This window comes from Condylostylus longicornis, unplaced genomic scaffold, assembly GCF_029603195.1.
Source record: "Condylostylus longicornis isolate FDR11 unplaced genomic scaffold, ASM2960319v2 ptg000013l, whole genome shotgun sequence".
Classification (NCBI taxonomy): domain Eukaryota; kingdom Metazoa; phylum Arthropoda; class Insecta; order Diptera; family Dolichopodidae; genus Condylostylus; species Condylostylus longicornis.
Genome location: NW_026577982.1, coordinates 15861571 through 15888504, shown reverse-complemented (window position 1 = coordinate 15888504; position 26934 = coordinate 15861571). Strand labels below are relative to the sequence as shown.

The 26934-nt window shown below is 22.6% G+C and overlaps 1 protein-coding gene across 8 annotated transcripts in view; it reads right to left on the bottom strand.

Moving 5' to 3' along the window:
- Window positions 1–26934, bottom strand: part of LOC129605619 (stromal interaction molecule homolog) — a 66665-nt gene continuing 39731 nt past the window's right edge. For 4 of the 8 annotated variants that reach the window (XM_055515488.1, XM_055515487.1, XM_055515491.1 and 1 more), the window contains 7 exons: window positions 26063–26178; window positions 25053–25225; window positions 18714–19293; window positions 17523–17570; window positions 8238–8688; window positions 7912–8121; window positions 3528–4489 (listed from right to left, as the gene is read on the bottom strand). In XM_055515488.1, the coding sequence (XP_055371463.1) occupies window positions 3661–4489; window positions 7912–8121; window positions 8238–8688; window positions 17523–17570; window positions 18714–19293; window positions 25053–25225; window positions 26063–26178 (2407 nt within the window). In that variant the 3' untranslated portion in view covers window positions 3528–3660. Of the gene's footprint in view, window positions 4490–5435; window positions 5657–7369; window positions 7500–7911; window positions 8122–8237; window positions 8689–17522; window positions 17571–18713; window positions 19294–25052; window positions 25226–26062; window positions 26179–26934 lie in introns of those variants that run through there. The other 4 variants (XM_055515490.1, XM_055515494.1, XM_055515493.1 and 1 more) reach the window with 4 other exon arrangements.

Here is a 26934-nt window from a genome sequence, read left to right as displayed (position 1 = left end):
ATTTACTTTACTTTAAAAAAGTAATAGACTCAAATACTTTTAACCTAATTCATTTAAATTTAATTTATTTTAATACAATCTTATAATGTACAATATTTCAAGAAAACATTACAATATATTTAGGCAATTATTGCCATCAAATATTAAGCTAAAATCAAACCTAAAATCATCAATCTTCTTAGGATTTTACCAAATTTTAATTATTAAATAATATTATATTTTAATCATTAAGTATTAATGTAATTATAATTACAAGTTAATAATTTAAAATATATTCATGAAATCAAAATTTCATGCGATATTATAAAATATTATTCCTACAATATATAAACGCACAAAATTAAGTTGTTGAAAAAGAGGACATGCATAACATCTCTTAATTTTTTTTTTTTTGTATGTTATAAGTAAATTAATTCGTAGTATTAAAGTGCATGAAACAATTGTTTAAATAAAATTAAAACCTTTTTGAAATATGAAAAGGATTTATTTTAATTAGAACTTAAAATTTAAGTGACGGAAAAACGGACAAATTTTGAATATTCTACAATTTTAATTTAAAATATTTTAATTCAATAATTTCTAAACGCATTAACAATATTATAATTTATTTTCATATTTTATTAAATTTACTACATCATAATACGCGTAATATACACATTTTTTAAGTTCATTTTCTTCTCTTTAAATAAGATTATTTTTACAATATATCTATGTTTCCTTCATTAAAATTACCAATATGCAACATGCTCATATTTTTTATTTCTTACTATACTTACAATACTATCACAATTTTATTTTTTTTATAAGAAAATTTTTGTCACAATTCGGGAGAGCAATTAATAAAATGTGAAGATATTATTATAATAAAATTAGATATTTCATTAAACAAAAAATATACACAAATGTATTTTTTACTTTATATAAAAATATTTTGCATTATAAAGCTTTTCAAATATTTTTGTCCATTTATAAACGATAAAATAATATTAATTTTACATATAATATTCAATTGGAATGGTACAGGATGAATTAATAAAACATATGCGAATTTAGATGAAACTGTGTAATAAAATTCAATCGAATTAGAGATTCCAATAGTATATTAAAAAATTCTTCATTTAAAATTCATATGATATGATATCAAATGCAGCTATTAAATTTATTTGCCATAACTCAAATTCAATAAGAATTATATAAATGAATACATAAATTATAAATATTGAGAAGGATACAAGTTGTAGAAAGTTATTTTTAATTAATATATGCTTTGAATATTGCTTTTGTTTTCAAATTAATATGAAATGTGAATTATGAATAGAACAAAGATTTAACAGTCGAACTGGTTTTCGGTAGTCATGTTCAAAATAGACAATGCTATTTATTTATCCAGTTTTAATAATTATAAACCACTGGAAAAATTTATAAGAGAATTGATGCATACTTACAAATCAATTCCACTTAATTACAAAAATCTTTAACAGTTCAACATATTTGTAGATATTACAAAACATATTTTTTTTTTATATTTTACAATTTCAAACCACTTTCATTTGTATTTTGGCAACCTCATATTGTAAAAACATTTTAATATCATTTTAAAAAGCACAATAAACTAATTCACTTTAATTTCTTAAATCGCCTATACCTATTATAAAATTTTTATTACGAATAGTGAGAAAAAATATCATGAAATAATGAGATGAAACAATTATTCAAATAAAATAATGCACTATAAAAAATTTCAACGTTTCGCTTAAAATGTTTTTCACCTCTTGTAGAATTTTATTTTATGGATTATACGTGGCAAAATTTGTCATAGAGCGATGCTTTGTAAAAATGTCAAGAAAATCCTTAATAATATTCGTCGAATTGAATAATATTCCAAACGAATTTGAATAGAGAGTACAAGACCTTTAATGTTTTGTTTAAAGAAAAATTATATTTTGACTTTGCTTTCATTTTAGTATAATGTACACATTAAATTTTTTGCTATGCATATCATTATCTAAATACAATATATACATAAAATATGCACAATAATTATATTTTTATGCGGATAATTATATATGAAAAACATGTTTACAGTTCATATTTCTTATTATTTTCTTATTTTCTATTTTTGAATATTTGTACTTTTTTTTCTTTCAAGTTAGAATATTAGAATATTATTTGGTGTTTATAAACTTGCTTTATAGTCAAAAACTAATTTGTATTCCTTTTGTAGACATGGATGAAAAAGAAATTAAATACATTTGAATTTAAAAATTATAATTAAATTTATAATATTGATCAAAAAATGTAAATACATTTTGAAAATTATTATCAAATATTATAAATTTCATTAATAAGAAAGCATTCTATAGAAGGACGAAAAAACAAAAAAAATTATCTATATTCAATGACATTATTCGACAAAATCAATTCAAAATACATACTCATCTTTCGAAATTTTCGATCTTTAAGCTCATATATACATACATACATGTTATAACAATTCACTTTTAAAGTCTTTTGAAATAAACATCAAACTTTGTATATGTTTTTATTCATGTACTGCTAAAATGCAGAGGTTGCAACTTAACAGTCCCTTAAACATTTTTTTTTTCAAATATTGGTATTCTAGAAAAAATATAAATTAGAACAAATATTTGTGTATAAACTAAGATAATATTGTAATAAAAAAATATTAAAATAAAATAAGAATAAACTAGTTTTATATAAGTTATCGAATAAATCAATACTTTTATAAAAAAATATGAAACTATTTTAATAATTATACAATAAATATGTATTCTTTTAAATTCAGCATTTTTTTTAAAATGTTACTTTTTAAAATTTCTTAAATTCATTATAGTTAATTCCAATAATTTTTGAATTTGAATTTTACTTGTCCTAAACAGTAATGCGTTAAAAGCAAAATAATAAAATTAAAAAAAATTGTATTGTATTTTGAGACTCTATGAAATTTTGCTTTTAGAAGAATCAAGACATTTTATTCATCAGGACACATACAAATATAATAAGGTTTCTTTAATTTTATGAAGTTAAAGTTAATTTTAACCAACATACTAAAAATAATTATGGAAATAATTATGACTAATATAATAATAAATAATAATTTATATTTTTCATCTAATGTTGTCATTAATTTTTTCTTGTTTAAAAATTTTATCACCAATTTCATTATTACCATCACAACATGTAATCATTTCATCATTTTTATTACTTGATGTTGATTTCCTTCTCTTTTGGACAAAATTTGAATTTTCAGTTATTGTCGTTTCATTATCTGGATTTTTATGACACCATTTATTATGAATAGGATCATAGGTTGCAGATTCATTTGAAATTAATGTCATGTTTAAATTATCTGGATCTGCTTTGTAACCTCCAGCTGCAGAGCCTGTAGCAGCACTGTTAACTTTATCAACGTTTTTTATTTTTGATGTTGGAACAATTGTTATTATTGAAGGATCTCTTTTTAACAAACTTATTTCATCATTGAGATCTTCATTGTCGAAATCATCATCATAATCGATAACTTCAACATTATCATAATTATCATCAGCACTATTAACCAGTGCAGATGAAGAATTTGCAGCAATAACGACTGGTTTGTGTAAATTTGAGGACGTAACAGATGGTATACTAAATTCCGCATTATGCGAGTTTTGTTTTATTTGACTTTTTACCAAATGGTAAACGTAGTTTTCGACGTTGTTTTTTGTCATTGACATCTCCGATGCTAGAGGAATCGGTTGAATTTGTGTCTTCGATTTGGGAATCACTGTATGACGACGGTTTAATAACCGCATGGTGGGATGAGGTGGGCCACTCTTTTCCATTTGCTCTGGTTGTTGAAACTGTATTTGATAAATTTGCTGCTGTTGTTGTTGTTGCTGTTGTTGCTGCTGTTGCATTTGCTGTTGTAATTGTTGGATATCTCTCACTAGATCCATCCGATCCTGATACAAGTCGGTGGGTGTTTCCGTTGCTGTCGGCGACGGAAGTTGTGGATGATTGGGTGTTGTAGTTATTGATGTAACATTTATCGCTTGTGGTAGCGTCGTTGATATTAGTGAACCAGACCGTTGACGAACTCGATTTGCCGGTATCTGATGCTGTTGCTGTTGTTGTTGCGGGGGGGAGTTTTGTCCCGTTGCTAAATTTGGATATGAATGCAGTTGCCGAACCGGTGGAAACATAAGAGCTTCGGATATTTTCGCTATTGCACTTAGAGGATGTGTCTGCTGTTGTTGGTGCGGTGATAGTTGCTGTTGCTGAAAATCCGGCTGTTGCTGATACTGATTGAGGTGAGGGTTTAATGTTGAAGTTAAAGATTCCGGTTGGACTTGATGTTTGGGAGATATTGTTTCCACCAAAGTAACTCCTTCCGATGGCTGCATTCGAAGGTGTCTTGCTGCTCGTATAGTTTTGATAATGCTTGTCCATCGGGAACGCGTCCGCGCTTTTTGGTCGGATGAATTCGCTTTATTAAATGAATGTCAAGATGAAAATATGAAAACGTGAAAGAAGAAAAAAAAATATATATAAAACATTTCATTCATTTTGAATTATGACTTAATGTTTGTGGTTTGTTAATTATAAAATGTTTTTAGTTTAAATGAAAATTTAAATTAAAAAATGTAATAATGAAAAATTTGAGCGTAATATGCAAAACAATATAATCGGAAACTCAAAACAACTCGTCTTTACTAAAAATTTAAATTTGTTTTTTTTTAAACAATTTGTTTCAATTACATTTTTATATAATCATATAAAAGTTTTGGCTAAAAAATTTTATAGACATTATATTGTTTTGCTATTAATTAATTTTTAATGCAATAAATTAAAAAAATAACATTGGTAAACTAAAAAGAATAATAAAAGAAAATTTTATTTTAATGAACAAAAACCCTGAAATGCGCCAATAAAATTTAGCAATTTAAATCTACAAATATGGTAATTAATTTTCAAACTCAACTACTACAATTTACTATATTACTATTTATATTTCAACTATTTATTAATAATATAATTTATTGTTTCAATTAAATTTCAATATTGCTAAATTTTACTATTATTATAATGAAATTAATGAATGATTGCATTTCTTTAATATGTTATTTTTAGAATAAATAATTATGAATTAATAAAACATAAAATAATAAGATACTTTATATTATACATGTATAATTAAAATAATATTACGAACAAAAATCAATAACTAACTTAGACATAAACATTTTCATATTAAAATAAATTTTTATTAACATTTTAATTATTTATTAAGTTTTTTTTTAATTTTATCCAAACGTATTTAAATCTGATAAAATAAAAAAGCACTTAGTTTTTATCTAATTTTAATTTAATTGTTAATTATTATCATTATAATACTTTTTTCTCTTTAATTTTAGAAAACGACATAACAAAGAACAATGTTTTTTAATATTTCTTTGACTTGCTAAAGTTAATTACAAAATAAGAAATATTTCCTCATGAAGAAAAGCAAAAAAAAAAATGTTGTATATAGCTTCCACTTTACACGTAACAAATAATATTAAAAATATTTAAATTTTCAGTTTTTTGGTATTTTTTAAAATTGATTAATTATAATATTAATTTAATTTATGGAGTTTTCGGATGTTTATTTTGTCTGCAAAATATAAAAAATAAATTGAAAAGGTTAAAAAAAATTTAGAAATTTTAATAAAATAAGTAAGGATTAATTTTTACTTTTGGAAATTCAACGGTTGGTTGGAAAAAATTGAAAACTTTAAGTTAGTTTATTGCAGCTTATGTAGTCGGGGATATTTTTTAAGGGTGATAAAGGATAAATATGAAAAATTGATTCTCTATTTTATCAATTGTGAAAAGCATATTATGTAAAAACTTTCAAAATTTTGCAAATCAATATTTCTTGTTGATTTGAAGTGTTAAAATATTTAATGATCATATTTTAATTAATCAATTTTATTAATTCTAAGAAATCCAAATAACAAATTTTTGATTAAATTTAAACAAACGAAATTTAAAATAAAAATTGATAGAAATCAAAACAGTGTGATTTAAAATGAATTTAAAATTTTGTCTGCTTAGAAATTTTGACATTTTAATTTAAATTTCCAAAATATGATTATACTTATTATAATATAGATAATGTATTTTAGATGCTTTTGAATTAACTATTAATCTATATTCAATGAGATGCTTTTGAATTAACTATTAATATTGAATCAAATATTTGCTTTTGAGTTAGTAGCTTTTGCCCAAGTTTGAGTAAAATATTGGAGTATCCAATTTAATTACTACTTATATTCATATTTAATTATAGAGTCTTCATTAAATTACATTTAATTCAACCAAATTGCAGACTTTGGAATAAACAAAATAGGGAAACTTTTCGTAATACTCATACAAATATTTGGAAGATATGTATGACATATTTTTTTAAAGGATTAATTCAATCCAGATAGAAATTAATCAATAGATTTTTAACAACTTTAGAAATAGGCAGTGGATATTGAAATGTATAGATTCTTAAAAAAATATTATTTGCTATGATCTCTTATGTTGCTACTAATTGAAATTAAGGTCATAGCTTTATATAAAAATGAAATACGATTTTAAAATAGCTAAAATGTTAAACAATTTGTTATTGCAAATAATAATTTAATAATTTTGAGACGCGAATAAATATATTCCATAACTCCATTAAATTAATTTCAACATAAATTTTCAAACAAAACTTTTTTACATAAAAAACAGTTAATTTAAAAATAAATTTTTAACCAATATTTACCAATAACAAAAATGATACATGGCTTTGATATTCAAACGATAAACAAAAATACATAATGAACTATAAGTAATGAAAATGAAACGAACTAAAAGATAATACACGATTCTTAAACCATATTATTAGATTTAAATGATTTTTCTAATATAAAATATGAATTCTTTCTTAACAAAAAAAATTTTATTAAAAAATTAGTTAAAAAACGAATTAGATATACAATTGTAGTTTAATTTTTTACACTTAACAGAAATCATATTTTATAAAAGTTTATTTTGCTAATAATTTCAATATGAATTAAAAAATTACAAATACATTATATTTTTGTAAACTTAGCAAAAAATAAGTTTAAAAGTTTTCGATTCTTCTATATAAAAATAAAATAACGAAATTAATAAATTAATTATTATTTTAATTAAATTTAATAAATTTTACTTCTTTTTTTAAATTTTACTTAAAAATTTGTTAAATAGTTAAAATTTCCAGAGTTTCAAATTGTTATTTAATTTAAAAAATAACAAAAACAAACTAATAATGTTTTGTTTTAAATTAATATTCAAATATAATTTTTCAAATTCTTATTGAAAATGAATTTTTTTATATAAGAAATTTCGAAAAATTTTAAACTAAAGCGATTTAATTAAAAAATATATAACAAATATAATATCTTAATTAAGCACATAAAAAAACGCAGTAACACCCACTTCTTATTTAGAATTTGTTATATGAAATATTAATTTATTCATTAAATTTTATTTGTTATAAAAATTATTTCGATAATTTTCACAAATCCACAAGTTTTCATGATGATTTTATTTATTTTTAGATGACAAGGTAAACGGAATGCATTTTGAAATTGTAAAGAAATAGAAATAAAAGAATAAAAAAGTAATTATTACTTAATTATAATTATTATTAAATTAATTATTTATTATTAGGTAAAAAAATTTTAAAATAATTTATAATAGTTCTGTTTTTTTTATATTCTTAAATATATATGCAAGTATTTAGCATTTCCCACACTTATTAAACACACCCAACATCCTGTTTTATATATAACACTCAAAAAACTTTCAATTTAAATATGAACGGCTATTGATTGCGGAATAACAAACCTTTGTTGTGAAGACTGTTTTCTAGGTGGAGGTAATGGTGTTCTACCAATAGGCATTGATGGTGGAGGTGGTGGAGGTATACCAGATGGTGTTGATAAAGAATTGCTACTTGATGTTGATGTTTGATGTTGAACTAATTTTTTTGTTCTTGGTGGTATTGGTGCTGAACGTTCAGATGAAACTGATGGACTACGATTTTCTTCACTTATACTAAAATTAATAAAATATATCGAAATTATTGAATAAAAATTGGATTTTAATCTCTTATTTATTACAATTTTGTTTTTTAATTCTCTTTTATAAAGAAAAACAAAATATTTATTTACCTTTCATGTGAATTAAACACTGGATGGGAATTATGGTTAATTAAATTTGTTCTGCTATTAATACTGTTATTGCCACTACTGTTCAAATTATGATTTTGTGATTGCTGTTGTTGTTGTTGTTGCTGCTGTTGCTGTTGATGTTGTTGTTGTTGATGATGAATATAATGATGACGATCATGATATTGAATATTAGAATTATTATTACTGGTATTACTATTAGAATTGGGGCAACCTCCACCATAATGTACAATTCCAATAGAATTATTAGATGAAATAGAATTTAAATTTGTAATAGATGGAGTTGAACCTAAACTATTTATATTTGAGTTCGATGGATTATTGCCCAAATAAAACTGAACCGATTGATTATCACCATCTTCACTAACAGATGAATCATCTTGAACTCCTCCACTGCTACCAATATTACGACCTGGTAAAATATATAAAAGTTCTTTCCTTACGATAAAGACGGTATTTTTACATAGATTTATACAAACATATAATATAACATGTAATAATATGAATTTTCAGGAATAAAGGAATAAAAAAAACAAAAAGAAAACATTCTTAAATCTTATCAACGAGAGATTGCATTTTATATCTATGCAAAATGAATGAACTAGAAGATTTTTACTTCTTTTTTTTCTTTGTTCTTGTTAAAGCTGTTATTGTAGTCAAGCGCAAGTTATTCGGTAAGTTTATTAATTAAATTAATGGCTAATTTATATTATATTAAATAACTTTTTTAAAAAAAAGGCACGAAGCTTTGAAAATCAAAAATATAACGTGCTAATTATTTTGTTTAAAAAGTTAAAATAAGTTCGCATGACATTAAATTTAATGCAGTTAAATTAAAATTTTTCTTAATTAACCAAGAACCTTTATACAAATTTCTTGTTTTATAAAAGAATAACGGAACGATTTACTTTGCCCTAAAACTTTTATTATTAAATATTAATTTTAATGCAAATAATTTATCGAGCTTATGAACTTTTAGAATACGAGTTGAATTTGAAGACAATTTCGGAAGCATTTTAATTTTTTAAGAAAAAGCATAGTACATATGTATAACAAAATTTAGAACACAATTTTAGGTAGATGCAAATGAGATAAAATATTAATATAATATTCAAATTGTGTTGAATTACAATGAATAAAAAGGGGGTAGACGGATCGTGTTTTTTTTGAAAATTATTGTCTTTTATAATGCTTTGATTTTAATCTAATAATAAAATATGAAAAATCGGCAGTATTCCGTATTGTAAAAAACGATGTTTTGAAATTAAACACCCTTAAATCGTGTTTAAATCCAAAACTAAATACAGTGATACATTTTAATATATTTAAATAAATTCTAGTAGTTAAAAATTTACAAAAAGCATCCAAAATTTTTTTGGATACACGATTTGCTTTTTGCTGCGTTTCTTAAACGTGTTTTATGAATTCAGAATTGCATAACGTTGTAAAAATTTTTTTAAAATGCAATGCGAAATGTAAAACATTGTGGAAGTTTGCGTTTTGCTTTACAATACGGAATACTACCATCTTACTGCAATTGCATGACATCAAAAGAGAAAGAAAAAAAAAATCAAAGTAAAATGCAAATGGTATGTAAGAAATTTTTGCTTTTTATCTTAAAAATCTGTTACAAACATCTCATCAATTTCTTTTTTGTTTTGTATGAAAATTCTTTTGAAATCTTTTAATTTGTTTTTAACATGTTATTTTGATATATGTGTTCATACATACATATCTAAGGTAATTAAAACTTGAACATTTTGTTTTTATTTTTATTATTATTTTCTTTTTAATTGCTTAATTAGTAGGTATAAGACTCATTTTTAATTTATTGATGTAAATAATCTTAAAACTAATAATATAATAATTCTAAATTTTTATGTTTTTGTTATTTAATTTATTCCATATTTTCATGTACAATACATAGTATTATTTTAAGTGTGTGTATGGTTTATTTATTTAGAATTTAAAAATTATTTTGAAAAGTTTTTAAATTTCATTGTTTAAAGAAAAAAATTTGTTTTAATCTATGTATTTAAATTTTGAACAAATAATTTAATAGGTTCAAGGATGTGTAAACAAAAGTTATATATATATATATATACATATGTATCTATTTTATTCAATTACTATAACATTATCTTTTTATGACAAAATAAAAATTTTCATTTTAAATAAGACCCTCGAATAGTAAAGTACTAGATATTTAATTCATTTTACTAACAATAAATTGTGACAAAGCAATAATTTTTTAACAAAAAATTAAGGTATTTGATTTTTTTTTTTTTCTGAATAATTTTTAAATTATAGAAAATTATGAATAAAAGACACAAGGGGAATGTGTGAACAAAACTGTACTGAATATTCTTAATTTCGGCATTTCAAAATTTTAAAAATTTTAAAGAACAGAGGATTTTCTACATATTCATTTAGTTGCTAAGGGCTTATTCATTTCCTTTGAAATAAAACGATAACAAAAGGTGGTAAGTATTAAAAATAAAATATTTCTGCCCAAATCATAATTAATTCCGATAAACCAGCAATTGAAACGGCTTAAAAATTTAATTAACGAGTTGCAAATATTTTTATAGCGACAATGTGGAAGTTCTTGAAAATTAAGTTCGAACTTCTCCCTCCAATATAAAATTGCATTTTTTAAATAAGAACAGGTTTGTATAATGAATAATGGTTTTTAATAATATTAACCAAAATAAAGTTCTAAATGTGTTTTTTTTAAATGCTAAGTTTTTGGAGAAGTAAATATGTAAATGAAAAATAAATACAAGAATGTGTGTTTCGTCATGCTATTAATAAAATATTTTATTTAAAAATTAAGATGAGTAAAATATTTAATTTAAAAAACCTAAAAACAAAATGTACATTGATTTTATTTAAATTGTTTTCCACTGCTTACCTTAAAATATCTGCACATTTTCTTTAATTTCGTTTGAAATTACATACAATTTTTTTTTTAATTTAAATTTTATATTCAGAATAAATTGAATTTCGTAAAAGGTGTGTATTACAATTATTGAAATTTATTAAAAAAAAAACAATTTCTTATAACAGGTGCCCAATTAATATGAAAAAACAATATGTGTAGTAATAAACTTATAATTAAAATAAAAAATAAGAATTTATAGCTTTTTTTTAAATTATTTTTATTTTGAATAAATTTATATTTATTATGCTTTTTATATTTTTCATTTATTTTTTAACTTATTTTAATAGTTTAAAATATTTTTTACATAATAAATTTGAATATTTTAAAATAAAATGAATTTTAATTTCTTAATCCATTCCAGCATTAAGAAACCATTTTCCCGAAGAAATTTTTATTTTGTTTAATTTAATAAAAATTGATAAAATATCAAACACAATTCTTGCAAAGTTTAAATATCAAAATAAGAAATAAATGCTAATAAGAGCAAAGTATTGAATATTTTATTACTTAATATTTTTACTAATAACAATTATAATTTAAGGTTAAATTAGCATTTAATATACATGTGTCATATCTTTTTGAATGTGTCAACACTTTTACTTATGAATTTTCTAATTTTTTAAAGTAAATAACTATTGATAATGAAAAGCGCTATATTACGAAATTTTGTAAAAGTAAAAGCACTTAATATCCTACCTAAGATCGTATATGTCAAAGCACCATTACTGAGGTAACAGAATATTTTTTAATTAAATTAAATTTTTTGATATTTATTATTTTTTTTAGTTATTGCCTAATAAAAATTCAAAATTTAATGAAATTTTTGTATTTCTAAAAAAAATTACATTAAAGTTTTTAATTAAAATGAAATTTTTTATTATCACTGTGGAATTGTGTGTGACATATCATAATTTATTAAATTTTTCTTAATTAGAATATATAATTTTTTCGTAATTTTTATTTGTTCAAAATGCTACAGATATTTTAATTGTAAACAATCCGTGAAAAATATTTAATTACTAAAAGCAACGATTGTACTGAATATTAATGAAAAAATTTATGACTTGCTTCTCATATTAAAAAAATTTGCTATATTATCTGTGGACGTTTTAAGATATTATATACATACATACATAAACATAAAAAAATAAAATTCCAAAATTTATACAGAGGAAGAAAAACCTTTTTACAATACTAACGTTTTGTTAAAACTTGTAATAATTTTCTATAACGATTAACGAGTTAAATTTCAAAAATTATTCATAAATACGTGAACGTAATTATAGAATTCGACAGATGTAAGACCACATGCTCTCTCTTCTCAATGCAGCTAATCAAGGGTAAAGAGTAAGGGATTTTGATTCATTTATAGCATTCATTTTTTTCATAAAAATAGTTGCCATTATGCTGATATAAAAATTGAGTGACAGCAATGATCAAATAAAAGTATTTGTAATTAACAGCATAGCTTCCCAAATTACTCTCCATACGTCTAACTCACATGACTGTACTGATAGTGTTACAAGCTATTTACATAAAAAAAATTTCTTGATTTGCGCAAAAAAATCCTGTTTCAAAAGTGTTTGCCAACTTTTTCTTCTATACCAAAAAAAAATATACTCCCATTATAAAAATATGTACTCAAATTTAAGTTGACGTCTTGTTTGTTACCAACAAGACGTCAACATAAATTTGAATTGACGTCTTTTTAGTTAGGACTTAAGAACATCCTATTCCTAAATTTCCACAAAAAACTTTTTAGCTTTAAAAGCTTTTCATAATCTTTTGTATGTAAGTTTATGTAGTATTTTTAGAACATCTGAGTCAAAATATTTTTAGGTTTGCTACAATTTTTTTTTCTTAGTAAATTGGGGGATTTAATCTTAATTATAATTTAGTAAACAGAAATGGTTTTGTATGAATCGTTCGCATATCTACAACAATTTGTTAAGACACACTTAAGTGAATCTTACTGTGTATGATAATGTTTAATATGAACTTGGAAACGCCGACATTTCTAAAAATTTGTGATCACAAAATTTAGATAAATAAAAATTTATTGTATCTTAAAAATTCCACAGATTGTAAACTATTATTAAAATCGTGAGCAAAATTTATATATATATTGAAAATTTATATATATAGGAAATCAAACTTCAAGAACATAAATAATTAGTGTAAAATAAATTTCATTTTATACATTTTATTTTGTGAATAAGGGGCATTTCCTCAATTAATTTTAGTAAATCATGATATATTAAAGTGATATAAAAATTAAAATTATGTAGCATTTATGAAGTTTTTAATTTATTTTTATTTTGTTTTTTTGCAAACCATTAAAACAATCCGTAAAGTAATTATTTAAAAAATTTGATAAAAGTACCGGAAAGGATTAAAATAAAAAGTACATAAATTATTAACAAAAATAATAAATATAAAAAGTGAACAAAAAAAATATTATAAAATAAATTGGGGAGTTATTCGGTATTTTTCTATTGTATACAATTTATTTAAAATAAAATTAAATAAAATTATAATGGGATTTTTATTTTTACATTTTAAAAACATTATTTTTTTATTTTATTAATAAAAGTTCATATTTCTTTAAATTCGATTTCCAAAAATTAAAATATCAAAAATCAATAACCATAGAACGCTATTTTAAAAAATAAAAAAAAAGAAGGAAAAAATAAGGATAAAACAAAGTGGGAGTAAAAAAAATGTATGTAATATAAAATTATTATTTCCAAATGAACTCTACTTAAAAAGAAAAAAAAATATATAAGAAAATCCTTCAGAAATTTTGTTTTATTTCAGACCACGGGTAGACTAACAATAACTAGCACAATAGCAATTAAGAACTGAACCAAAACAGCCACTAACTTTTAGCAGGAGATTTTAAACAGAAGATTAAAACGTAATTTTCATCAAATTTTACGATATAATTGCACGAAAAATGTAATACGGAATGTGATACAACGTCAAAGTTTGCGGTTTTTACAATACGGAATATTGCCTGATATTTGACTTGCATAGATACTGACATTTTTCTATTTTACACTTTTAAAAATCTTTCTATTAAATACATTTTTGATTTTAATTAAAAAATTAGGAATTATATAAATAAAGTGGATTTAAATTCGAAAATAGAGAAGTTTTTTTTGTAAATTTAGTGATTTTTTACAAAATTAGAAAAATAATAATTAAACTCAATAATTATTTTTAATGAAAAATAAAATTTGAAAATAAGAGAAAAAGATCTGAATTTTCGTTTAATTAACAACTCAAATTTCTATACAAATTAATAAAGGATTTTCTTAAAATTTATTTTCGAAAGTCAAAAAATAATGATTACTAAAAAAAATTAAACCCATTCAACACAAAACTTTAATATTATCAATTTTCACTCAATATATGACAAAAACAAATATGAATTGCTTTTCCACTCTTAAAATAAAAAAAAATCGAATCGAAAACATTCTGAAAGCAAAAAACCTTTTTGAAAAATCCTTAAAATTTTGTAATGATTTTTTTTTCTTCCACTTTTTTTTATTTTTATTATTTAAATAAATGGGTGTTAGTGCGAGAATGTTTGAAAAGCTGCTTTCTTTTCCACCATAAAAAAAATATATTACAAGTACTTAAGGTAAATAACTAAAACTAAATTAAAGGTTCAAAATTTTGCATTAATTACTGAAAAATTATTATATAAAAATACAATATTAATAAAATAGGGAAATGTTTAAATTACATGCATAATAAAATTTCGTTGCTAAGAATTTATTTTAAAAAATGTAATTACGTTAGATATGCCAATATAGCAGATATATTTGAATATACCTTATATACAAATTAAATTTTAAAAGAAAGATAAAAGGAAAAATCAATCACAAAATTTGAGTTTTTTTGAACATCAAGTTGAATAAATAAATATAAATAAAAAATAAATCATGAATGAAATTTTTTAATGTCATTTTATAATTCTTTAATAAATTTAAAATTCAAACAAGATGATGAATGAATAAAAATTTTCATTTAACATTAAATTCGGTTCCGCAAAATTTACTATTTTAATCACATTTTGTGGTATAAATGTAGATTTCAACAACATTAACTTGTAAAAAACAAATAACAATTGTGAATTGAGCAATTTCAAAACAAAAGAACTCAAATTTTATTATTATTATTGAAGGAGCTTTAAAGTATTTAATTTTAAATAAAGGTTATTTTTCTTATTTTATTTTATAATAAATCTAAGAGTTTCTAGTAAAAGTTTGATATAATTCTTATTAATTAATCAAAATAACTTAAGTACTTAAAAAGCTTCTATTAATCCGTTAGCACAAAATGAAATTTCCTACACAATTTCATATTATTTTATTTATAATTCATATAAAATGAAAAATGAACCAAGAACCCAGTACATCATAATTACAATATTGCTGTCCTTATAAATATTTTTTAATCGTGATGGGTATATAGTTTGCAAAATATTATGTGCACATATAGCATGGGTTCCTTAAATTAATTATGAAAATTTATCTTTTAAAATGTTTGTAAATTTTATAAAATTTAATTTAAATAATTTTTATATTCATTCCTTTAAAAATTATTTCACAGAATATATTATCATTCTTTGAGTATTCAAACGAATTTGTATTTTTTTTTTGTTCATAAACTAATCCGCAAATTGTAACAAGACTTAAATTAATTTATTTTAAATTAAAACAAATTTATATAAATAACGAAAAAATATCAGCTTTAACAAGAAAAAAATAAGTAAAAATCAATGAATATAACATACATTTGAAAATAATTATAAATAAATTAATATGAAAATTTTTAATGAAATAAAAACAAAGATTTATAATATGAAATTTCAATAGATTGAATGAGATGAATCTTATTCAGTAATATTAAAGCATTAATTTATTTCAATCTTAAAATAACAAAATGTAAAATTGAAAAAAAAGAAATTATATTTTATAATATTAAACACACCAATCAATGTTTAACTTGAATAGTTATATTTTAAATTATTATTTATCAATTTTAAAAATAGAAATTATTATATATAAAAATAGAGTTTATAGTTTAAATTGATAATAAAACTAAAAGTATGCTTTTTTGGATTTATATAATATCATAATTAAAAATTACAAAGCACAAAAAAAAATGGAGAGCAAAATCTCTCAAATATTATTTTTATCAGTTTTCATTAATTACATTAATATTATATGACAATTAAAAAATGTAATTATAATAAATTTTAAGTATCTTGATGTCTAAATGTTTAATAAGTACCTATAATGTCTTTTAATTGTTTTATTACTAATATAAAGATTAAAAATTAAATTTTACATAGTAAAGCTAATTACATAAATTTTACTCAAGTTCGAGTTTACAATTATTGGTCTTTATTTATAAAATATTTAATTAATTTCATTAAATTATATATTATAGGCGCAAAAAAATGAAAATACAAATAAAAAGAAGAGTAAACATAGTAAAAAAATAATGAAAAAAAAAAAAAACAAAAAACTAAAACCAATAAGGCGTTGAATGCTTATTAAATGATAAACTCAAATGCACTTTCAATCTAAACATAGGTGTAATCGATAATGCCAAATGCCGGTCGACAACAATTGCATCTGACAATCACCAACCAGCAATCAACAATTTATGCTTAAAAAGTTTTTTAACAACCGGTTGACAACTGCTTTAGCAACAAATTTTTTTTATTTAAGTATTTCTAGAACTAAATTTCATTAATAAAAATTTAGTTACGCTCTTCAACGTGGAATTCGCTTTTTTTAGGTTAAGTACAATGCTTTTGTTTATTGCAACATCGATTTAAATGCAAAATAATTCGACGTCAATTTTACATTATCGATTATACCTTATAAGTTCATGTGCTATATTTCATCTTATTTAATTTCAAAATGTGCTAAGAGCACAAAATAAGAAAAGTTACAGAAATTTATATATGAAATTTTAAATATTTCATTTATTAATTACAAGAAAATTAAAAATATAAAAATTGAGTTGATCAATTAATTTTCGATTTTTTTATAAATTTAAAATGAAATCAGACACAAAAAAAAGAAAATAAAAATAAAAGAAAAAAACAAACAAAATCAAAAAACAAAATTTTTTTGTTCTGATCTATTTTTTTATTCATTTGAAAATAAAAATTTCCTGTACTCAGGTAATTTAATTTATTTTTTGTTTTAACTACTTTTTAATATTAATTTACATTAATTTAATAACTGTGTAATTTTACTCCGACGAAAACATTGAAAAATTGTCTAAAAATGCCTTACCTTGTACAGAATCATCGTCAAGATCATCTGTGCTATTTGTAATTCGACCTAAAATTTTATAAAAATAAAAAATATCATTAGCTATAATTTCGGTATAAAAAAATAAATATAATTGAATTAATTATTAAATACAGGTATTTATAAAATTACTGATATTATTAAATTGGGCATATTAACTTAAGAAGTAAATAGCTTATTCGAATTGGCTAGACATAACGTATAATCAGAAGTCAAAATAGCAAGTGGACAAAAGATCATTTGAAATCGATAGAGCTGCCATAAAAATAAAAGAATGGTAAATATATGCTTATCAATCTATTTGCGAAATTAAAAATATAACGTAAAAATTAAAGTAATTAAATTAAATAAATTAATATTAAATTAAATCACAATTTTCCTTGGTGTTAAACGACGCAAAATCATTACAAATTAATTTTACAATCTTATACATAGAATTGAAAAGTTTAACAAATGTAAGTTAATACATAATTTCTTTAAATATTAATAAGTTTAATATAAATTTTATAGCAAATTAATTATATTATTTGTTTTCCTATCCAGTTTCTAAAAAATGCATGCTGCGTTACGGTTAATGGTCAAATAGGTTTTTTTAATTAGATCTGATCTAATGTTCAGATTTTCTAATCTGAAATCTAATCGCTTTTAGAAAAAAAATAATTGATATCAAAGTTTTTTGATATCAATATAATTTTTGTTAGTAGGTTGGAATTTCAATTGAGAACGCTATTGCTTAATAAATTATAGTACTCTTGTTTTTAAATTAATATTAAATTTTAATAAATAAGAGGAAATCTATAAATCGAAAGAAATATAAGAATTAATAATTATTAATTAATATGTATTAAATTTTTATCAAAAGAAAACTTTGAAATTCAAGGGTTTATTTTTAACTCGTTGGAATAACATTACGTCAATAGGTGTCAATACTTGTACAATTTTTACCACCAAAAATTTTAATCTATAAATTTCATAGTATACAATTAAAAGTTATATATTTCAATTTAGAAATATATAAAAATTTAATAAACGTTTGCTAAAATATTTTCAAAGTGAAGACGAAAGGAATATTCGTAAACTATTATTTTTATAGTAATGAAATATAAATATTTAATACTAATATGGAATCATAAAAATAAAATGATAAACAATTCGAAGCATGGTGCTAATTACCTCTGGAACTTTTACCAGTTATACTGTTTGCCGTTCCATTACGATTATATAATATATTTTCTAAATACGATATACCGTTGTTATTGACAATTGTAAATCCTGTCATTATTTCAATTTGTTTCCAACGATGTAATCGTTCTTGCAATTCGTTTGTTACTTCACTAAGAGCATTACGTGCTTCAACAATTGATCTATCAACATCATCAATACTTTTACCATGTGTGGATACAAATGCTCCAACTAAACTTGAACGTTTACGTCGTAATTTCTCACACGCTTCACGTGCCGACTGTAATTGTTTTTCTGCTGCCAAACGCTTCCTTAAATGATGTCTACTTTCTATTTCATAAGTATATTGTAACCATGTTTGTAATTGTGGTGGTGGTGACCAACAATGATCAACTAATTCAATTTCAGCTCTAGATAGTTCTGATCTTAACATTTCAATTTCAGCCTTTAATTGTTGAAGTTCTAAATCTGAATTTGATGATGATAATGTTGGTGCTTCCTTAAGTCGTCGTTCTAAATCTAATTTTTCAGTTGCAACATTTTCTTGTTCCATACGGGCTAATTCTAATTCCTAAAATAAAATAAGAAAATTATTTTTTTTATCAGTAATATTCAAATATTTAAAACTATTTTAAAACTGTTGTCTAAAATAATTAAAAAAAAAATGAAATTAAAAAAATGTAGTTATTTATAATAAAATTTTAATAGTTCACAATAGGTAACTCGTCAAAAACTTATGGTCAATATAAAAATAATACCTCGATTTCAAATATAAACCAGGAATTTTAAAAGTTTTTTATTGATTAAAAATAAATTTAACAACAAATTTAATTTTGTGATTACCTCTTCGTATAGTTTTTATAATACTAAATAATTAAAGAATTTTAGATTTTAGTTTTAGTTTTTTATTGTTATTTTTTTGCTTTTAAAAGCTCTGCTTGAAACCTTATTTCTTAGTTTTTTCTAAACTATAATATCGCATTTAAAGTCTTAGTTGATCGATTTCTATTAAAATTGAGAAATACCGGTTAATACCGAACCTTCAGTACAGTAAAACTAAAAATTATTGTGCTTCACAGCTTAATTGTCTTACAGGAGATAGCGACAATTTTTAATATGTTACTCGTAATTAGTGCATTATGCCAATTTTTACTATGCCAAGTCGTTTAACTATAACTATTATTAATTGCATTTTAAACTGAAATCAGATTTCGAATCAAGTTTGAAAATATAAAAAATATAGGTTGTTTTAACTAGGGTTTTAAATTAAAATCTTAATTGGTAAAAATTTAACAAATGTTGAACGAATTAATTTTTGTATATAATATTTATTGGCATTCTACAAAAAATCATATACAAATTTGTACTAATTTGTGAAATTTAAAATGTTCACTTTATCTAAAGTGAATGATACTAAAGTTTTATTAAAGTTATAGCATTTGATTTAAATAGCAAACAAAATTTAAAGACGAAAACGGAACCAGAGCGATTTCCCGCAGCGAAATGTCAAAATTCGCATAGTATCAGAAATATTTGTACAGCATCACATAATAAAGTTCAGAATAAAGTAAAGTTATTGGGGCAATTTTACCCAGCGACGGTCCTATTTTATCACTGGTGATTTTGTGTTTTTGACATTCTCTGTTATCATGTGTGTGTGACATTTTATACAAAACTACTGATTTTATCGTTCTGATGTCGGTATGTATCAAAAACGGAAATCGTTTGCTATTCTCGTTCTCCGTTTTTGGTTCTGTTTTTACGCAAATACATATATGAAATTTGAAACTTTCTTATAAAATTAATACAGCCCAATATTTTTTATACTGAAGCTTTATAACTTACTTATAAATTTCCAATTAAATAAACATAATATTTGTTAGGTTAGTGCTTATTCAATAATTATGTATGTGCATATCTAAAGATTTTTTTTCTTTATTTAAGTTTACATATACATTAATTAACTTAGATTTAATGTTAAAATTTGAAGTGAAAAGTGTAAATATTTCTTATATCTGAGAAAACAACAAACTTAAAATTAAAAGTGAAGCTTTTTTAAACTTTCATTATACCCGTACGAACGTATGTTCGAAGGGTATACTAAATTTGCCTTACTGTTTGTAACGCTAAGAAATAACGGTCTTGGATATAGACTCAAGTGTATGTTTTTGATCAGCGTCAAATTCTGAGTTGATTTAGCTTTGTCTGTCCGTCCGTCCGTCCGTCCGTCCCAACGATAACTCAAAAACTAATTGAGCTAAGTTCACCAAATTTTCACATATGATTTATTTTAGTAAGTGCCAGAACCCTATTTAAATTGAACATGATCGGGGCACCGGTTCGGGTAGCTGCCATACAACTTAAAAATTTATTTTGCTATATCTCAGAAACTATAAAAGCTGTGGTATTGAAATTTCACACAAACGAATATATTAGTAGGGCCAATGTGTCTCATAAAAGTCGTTGAAATTACTTGGCTCCTTCTGGTACCTGCCATACAACTTCAAGAGTTATTTGGCTGTATCTCAGAAACTATATAAGCTATGGTATTGAAATTTCACACAAACGAATATACCAGTAGGGCCAATGTGTTTAATAAAAGTCGTTGAAATTGCTTGGCTCCTTCTGGTACCTGCCATACAACTTCAAAATTTATTTGGCTATATCTCAGAAACTATAAAAGTTGTGGTATTGAAATTGCACACAAACAAATATATTAGTAGGGCCAATGTAGTATGATAAGAATCGTTGAAATTACTTGGCTCCTTCTGGTACCTGCCATACAACTTAAATAGTAGTTTGGCACACACAGTATTTTGAAAAACACAGTACTGAAATTTTGCATACATTAATATGGTAATACGGCAACTTAAATTCATCGTCTGTCGCATAGTCAGTTATGGCATCTTTATTTGCACATAGGATAACAAATTCGTACGGGTATCACAGAGTTGACAAGGTCAACTCTATTTTTTTTCTCGTTTTACAATAATTTTTCATTTATTTCTAGTAACATAAACATTTTTCAATACAAAGAAACCCTAGACATTATGTTTATGTATAAACTTTTTCATAAAACTTCTTAGTCGTTCATTATGAATGCAAGAGCATAATTAAATTAAAAAAATATTTAATAATAATTTTTCCTGAAATAGTTTTTAGATTAAGGCATACTTATTTTGCAATTCTAATTAGTAAATTCAAATTTGAACCGATTAAATTTAATAAAACATACAAATCACTTACTTACATACATACATAATAAAATTTATTAAACTTTTAACATTGTAAGTACATTACATACGTTATAGAAATGCAAGAGATGAAAAGCAGATATAAAATTGTTATTATTAAAAATAACTATTATAATTTTTTCTTACTAATTTTAAAAAGTAGTAATTAAAAATTTATAAAAAAAGTAAGTATATGTTTTTTGTTTCTTAGAATAAAAATGTAGAAGTAATTTATACAAAAAACTTTGTACAAACCTAACTACGTAATAATAAAAAAAATTAAAAGAGGAAAAAAAATATGACTTTGAATTTTTTTCTATAAATTTTCTCTCTCTGATTTTCCTAGGCAACGATGCAGAACATTGTATTTTTTATGTATGTAATTAAGTACAGTTTCAGCTGGACAATTGTTAAAAGATTTTTCCATTTTCATATACAATTAAAAAATGATATTTTAATTCTACTTTGTAATTGTTATTAATTAATGTACAGCTATAAAATCCTAAGAAAACCTTAAACTTTATAAAGCTCAATATGCGAACAACATGCTTGTATAAATTTTTACAATAAAATAATTTATTACTAGTTACTGCATTTTTATTCCCGAAAATTTCTCTGTCGACAAAAACTATGGATAGCACAATACGAACAATTGTTTTTCCGAATGCAAACGAAAATATTACCTGGCCAAGAAAGTAGTATGATAACATTTTTAAGTAAAAATTTTTTTGCTTTTTGAATAGTAAATAAGTTTGGTTAATGAACTATGTGTAATGTTCCAGTAATTCGAATTTCGAAAATTCTTTACCTTGATTCTCGTTTCACTTTTTTTACTGTTATTAACAACACAGAATAAAAAAAGAAAGCAAAAAAAACAAGTTTTACAATTCAAGAAATGAAGAGATAAGAAAGAATCATTCAAATTTAAAAATAAAACTGTGCACAAGCTAATTTCCAAACAAAAACAGTATATTATTATTTCCCAATACTTTTCAGACTATGTGTTGCCTCAGGGACTCCAAAATGCAATATTTGTATAGAAACACGCGCATAGGTACATGAAACTATTTTTATTTGTGTTAAGGCTATTTTTGTCAAATCTGTTAAAAATATGACATAATCAACATATAGTCGACCACTTAGCGTATTGCCAAATTAACATGAATTTACTCTTACAAACCAAACAGATCAGTTTGATAATCCACCTGCGATTCTAACATGGAAAAGTGCATTCCTATTATAAACACAATAAAGAAATAATAAGAGAAACAAAACTGCTCTTATTGTGTGGAGTGAGATCAGTTAAAAAGAAATTTTAATGTTGTGAAAGAATTTGTGTAACATTTATACATTTGTACGTATGTTATACGTACAAATGCTTTTAAACAACTTTTTGAAAACTACCTGTTAAGTATAACTAAGAAATGATTTCATCCCAATGTGAGTTACGGTTATTTGATAATTTTTAACACGTTCGCGGACGCGAACATTCATTTTCATAGTGATGAAAGATGACGTGAATGCTATAGCATTCAAATTTTAAAGACAATTTTTATTAATTTAATTCATTTCATTCTAATTGAAAAATATTATCTATATCGTAGTGGATGCTATAATATTCATTGTATATAATGGATAAAATACAATGTTCTGAATATTCTTATAATACATGTCTAATTAGATTTGAAATATTACAACTAGTTTCAAAAATAACTGCCTGTATATTTTTGTATCTCCCTGAAATTTTTAGCGTCCCCGAACGTGTTAATATTTTTGAAAATTATTTCAAACATTGTCTATTTATGTTTTAGTTCTTCATAATATAATATAATGGGTAAGTAATAAGTAATAAAATCTATTAACCTAACCTTACCTAACCTTCTAACTAAATTTTTAGTTTCCGGTATAAATTTTTGAATATTAGTATTAAGTTTACTTGTCACACACAGCTTCATCGAATTGTCACTATGAGTGTAAGATCAAATTATACAAACTTAGGAAAAGAGTTAATTAGTACTTACTTAAAAGTTAATTAAATTTTTGACAAAAACATTCTAAATTTTATTAAATTAATTATCTTAAGCACAAATTGAATTGGAAAAATTTATAATTTAGTAACTACCTTATAGAACCACCACCGCTTACAACACGTACTAAAAAAACACATCTCATTTATTTATATAAGACTTAATTAAAAAAATATTAGTGATTTGAAATAATGATTTTTTGAACAGTTTCCGAGAAAAAATAATGACAAAACTTATTACTTTCGCTTTGAATTTGATTATTCGTGTAAGTAAATATGAAAAATATCAAATAGTTGTTAGCCAGTTTTAAATCTAAATTTAAATATGCAATTTTGAATTCTTGCTGAATTAATTATATACAAACATATTCAAATAATCTAAAATGTACAAAGTAATAAAAAAAAATCTATTAAAAACTATTTTTCCACCTTATATGCAATAATATTTTAAGTTAAAAATAGATAATATCATTAAAGAAATGAGAAAAAAACCTTATACATAATGTTTTTTGTAATTATTTTATATAACATATTTATTAAATTATTTTTAGAGATTACATTTTAATGTAATGCATAATATTGCATAAATTGTAACGAGTAAAGTTACTGCAATTATAACAAAAAATAATTATTTGGTGCCCCACTATTTTATTGATATGCATACTTGGAAAACTGTTCTAAATACAAATAAAACTCTGCTAATTGAAAACTAAAAATCCATTAAAATTTATAAATTCCAACCGAGTGATAAGTTTTTGTTAATGTAAGTGGTAATAAATGAGTTTTTAAGATGAAGACACTACATACTTTTACTACTTCTTCAGAAATTTGGGGGCGTAAATTTATTTTCATGGCAAGAAATTAATAAAATTACAAATTGAATTGGATTCATTCAAATAAAAAAATTAAAACAGGATCCTAATAAATTCATAAGTATAACTCTATCCATTCTTAGCAAATAATATTAAAAATTATTAAAGTTTCTTGATTGTAAATTGTACTTATCCTTATAAAACACACACTTTCTAAATTTTTAAACAAATTAATTATTTCTTCAATTTTTAAACTTACTTTTTGCATCTCTTGTAGAGCCTGTTCAGCCTTTTGTAATCCTTCCATATCCTGTGCCATACGTTTTAAATGTCTTTTTGCATTTTTATTTTGCTGATATGCGTACCAGCAACCAATAATAGCACTTAATAATAATGTCACCAATATATAATCTTTCCATCTTGTACCAGTTTCTAAAATCGTATAATGATTATTAATCAAAAAATAATCAAATATTTGATCTGATGTCATAACGAATTAAATGTTACTTTTAAAATACATTTTTTTTTAAATTAACAATATTTTTTTTAATTTAACAATCATTTTTTTTATTTTAGCTTTACAAAACAAATAAAAGATTTTTTCTAAAACTATTGGTTGTTCTTTTGTTTTTTTTTTTATTAATAATTTTTTATAAGTACTTTTTGTAAATTATAATCATAGTTATTAAAAAAAAATTGAAAACTAGCGAAATTCTATGAATTTAAAAAATAGTAATAAACGTAATAAATAAACAAAATGGATTCACAAATATAGGGAAATAGTGAGTGCTACTGCTAGCTGATGTATGAAGAAAATTTGTTAGAGTACCGAAAAATTATAAGGAAAAAGCTTGTGTAATTTAAACTTGTCACATTTTCCATCTATGCGTGTGTATACTGTTTCACATATGTATAAATATATATAGATATTATGTGTTTTGATTTTATTTACTCATTTTTTTTTTGTATTTTCAAAATTCAATTTCAATCACTTTAATTCCTTTTTTTTTTAATTTTTATTAATTTGCTATTTATTTATTGAAAACAAACGATTTGAAAATAATTATTGTTCTCAATTCTCTCGTCATACATAATTATATGTCACACATTATAAACATACACATTTTTCATTATGATATTATATGACATTTAATGTATGTATGTGTTCACAAATTGTCACGTTTATGAAAATTCACTTTTAATTAAAAAAAAATGTAGGTACATTTATTTACGTTTTTTTCTAATTTTTTATTTACAAGAGTAACTCACCTCTCGGCGGGCCGAATAATACTACATCCATTGCTTTCAATGCGATTTTTTGTTTATGAATTGGATCTTTGATACCGAGCACATTACTCACATAATGCATATTATTTACTGCAAGTCTGGATAAAATAAAAAAGACAAAACAAAAATAAATAAAAATAAAAAAAAATAAAATGAGAATAAAATAAAATAAATTTTATTATTAAATTTGTAAAAAACGAGACTTTAAAAGTGACAATAATTAAAAAATATAGGAGGGAGTCCACCTTTTGTTCATTCGCGAACCATAAATAAAAACTTGTAAATATTACGGAAAGTTAGTTATATTACAAAGTTATGAAATAATAATAGTTTAGAATTAGTTTTCAAATTTTATTCCATCGACCGCTGTGAATTTGACCTTCATTTATGACATGAAACTTATATGTATTTTCAAATTATTTTCTATAAAATGTGCGATTTTATTTTTATGTATTATAAAAATATTTAAACAAAATTTTTCAAAACAAAAACATGGTTTCGTGGAAAAAATTGTTTAGAGCCACTACAACAGAACATTCTTTAACTGTAATGATAGAAAAATCATTTAAACTTACATACATACATACTAAAGAGTCATTATAGTGATTTCATATTTATCTAATTATAAATTAACGTCTTTTACATATAAACGTAAAATAAAAGTTGTTATTTTATATCTTCAACTTACAGGTGTGTATTTATACATTTTATACAAAAAAAAAAAAAGAAAAAAAAATTCATCAGCATCGTTACATGAGTTGTCGCAAAATATTGACATTTTATGAAAAATTCTAAATGTAAACAAAAGCATAAAGTAAAAAGAAATAAAATGAAATTTGAAATAAAATATTTTG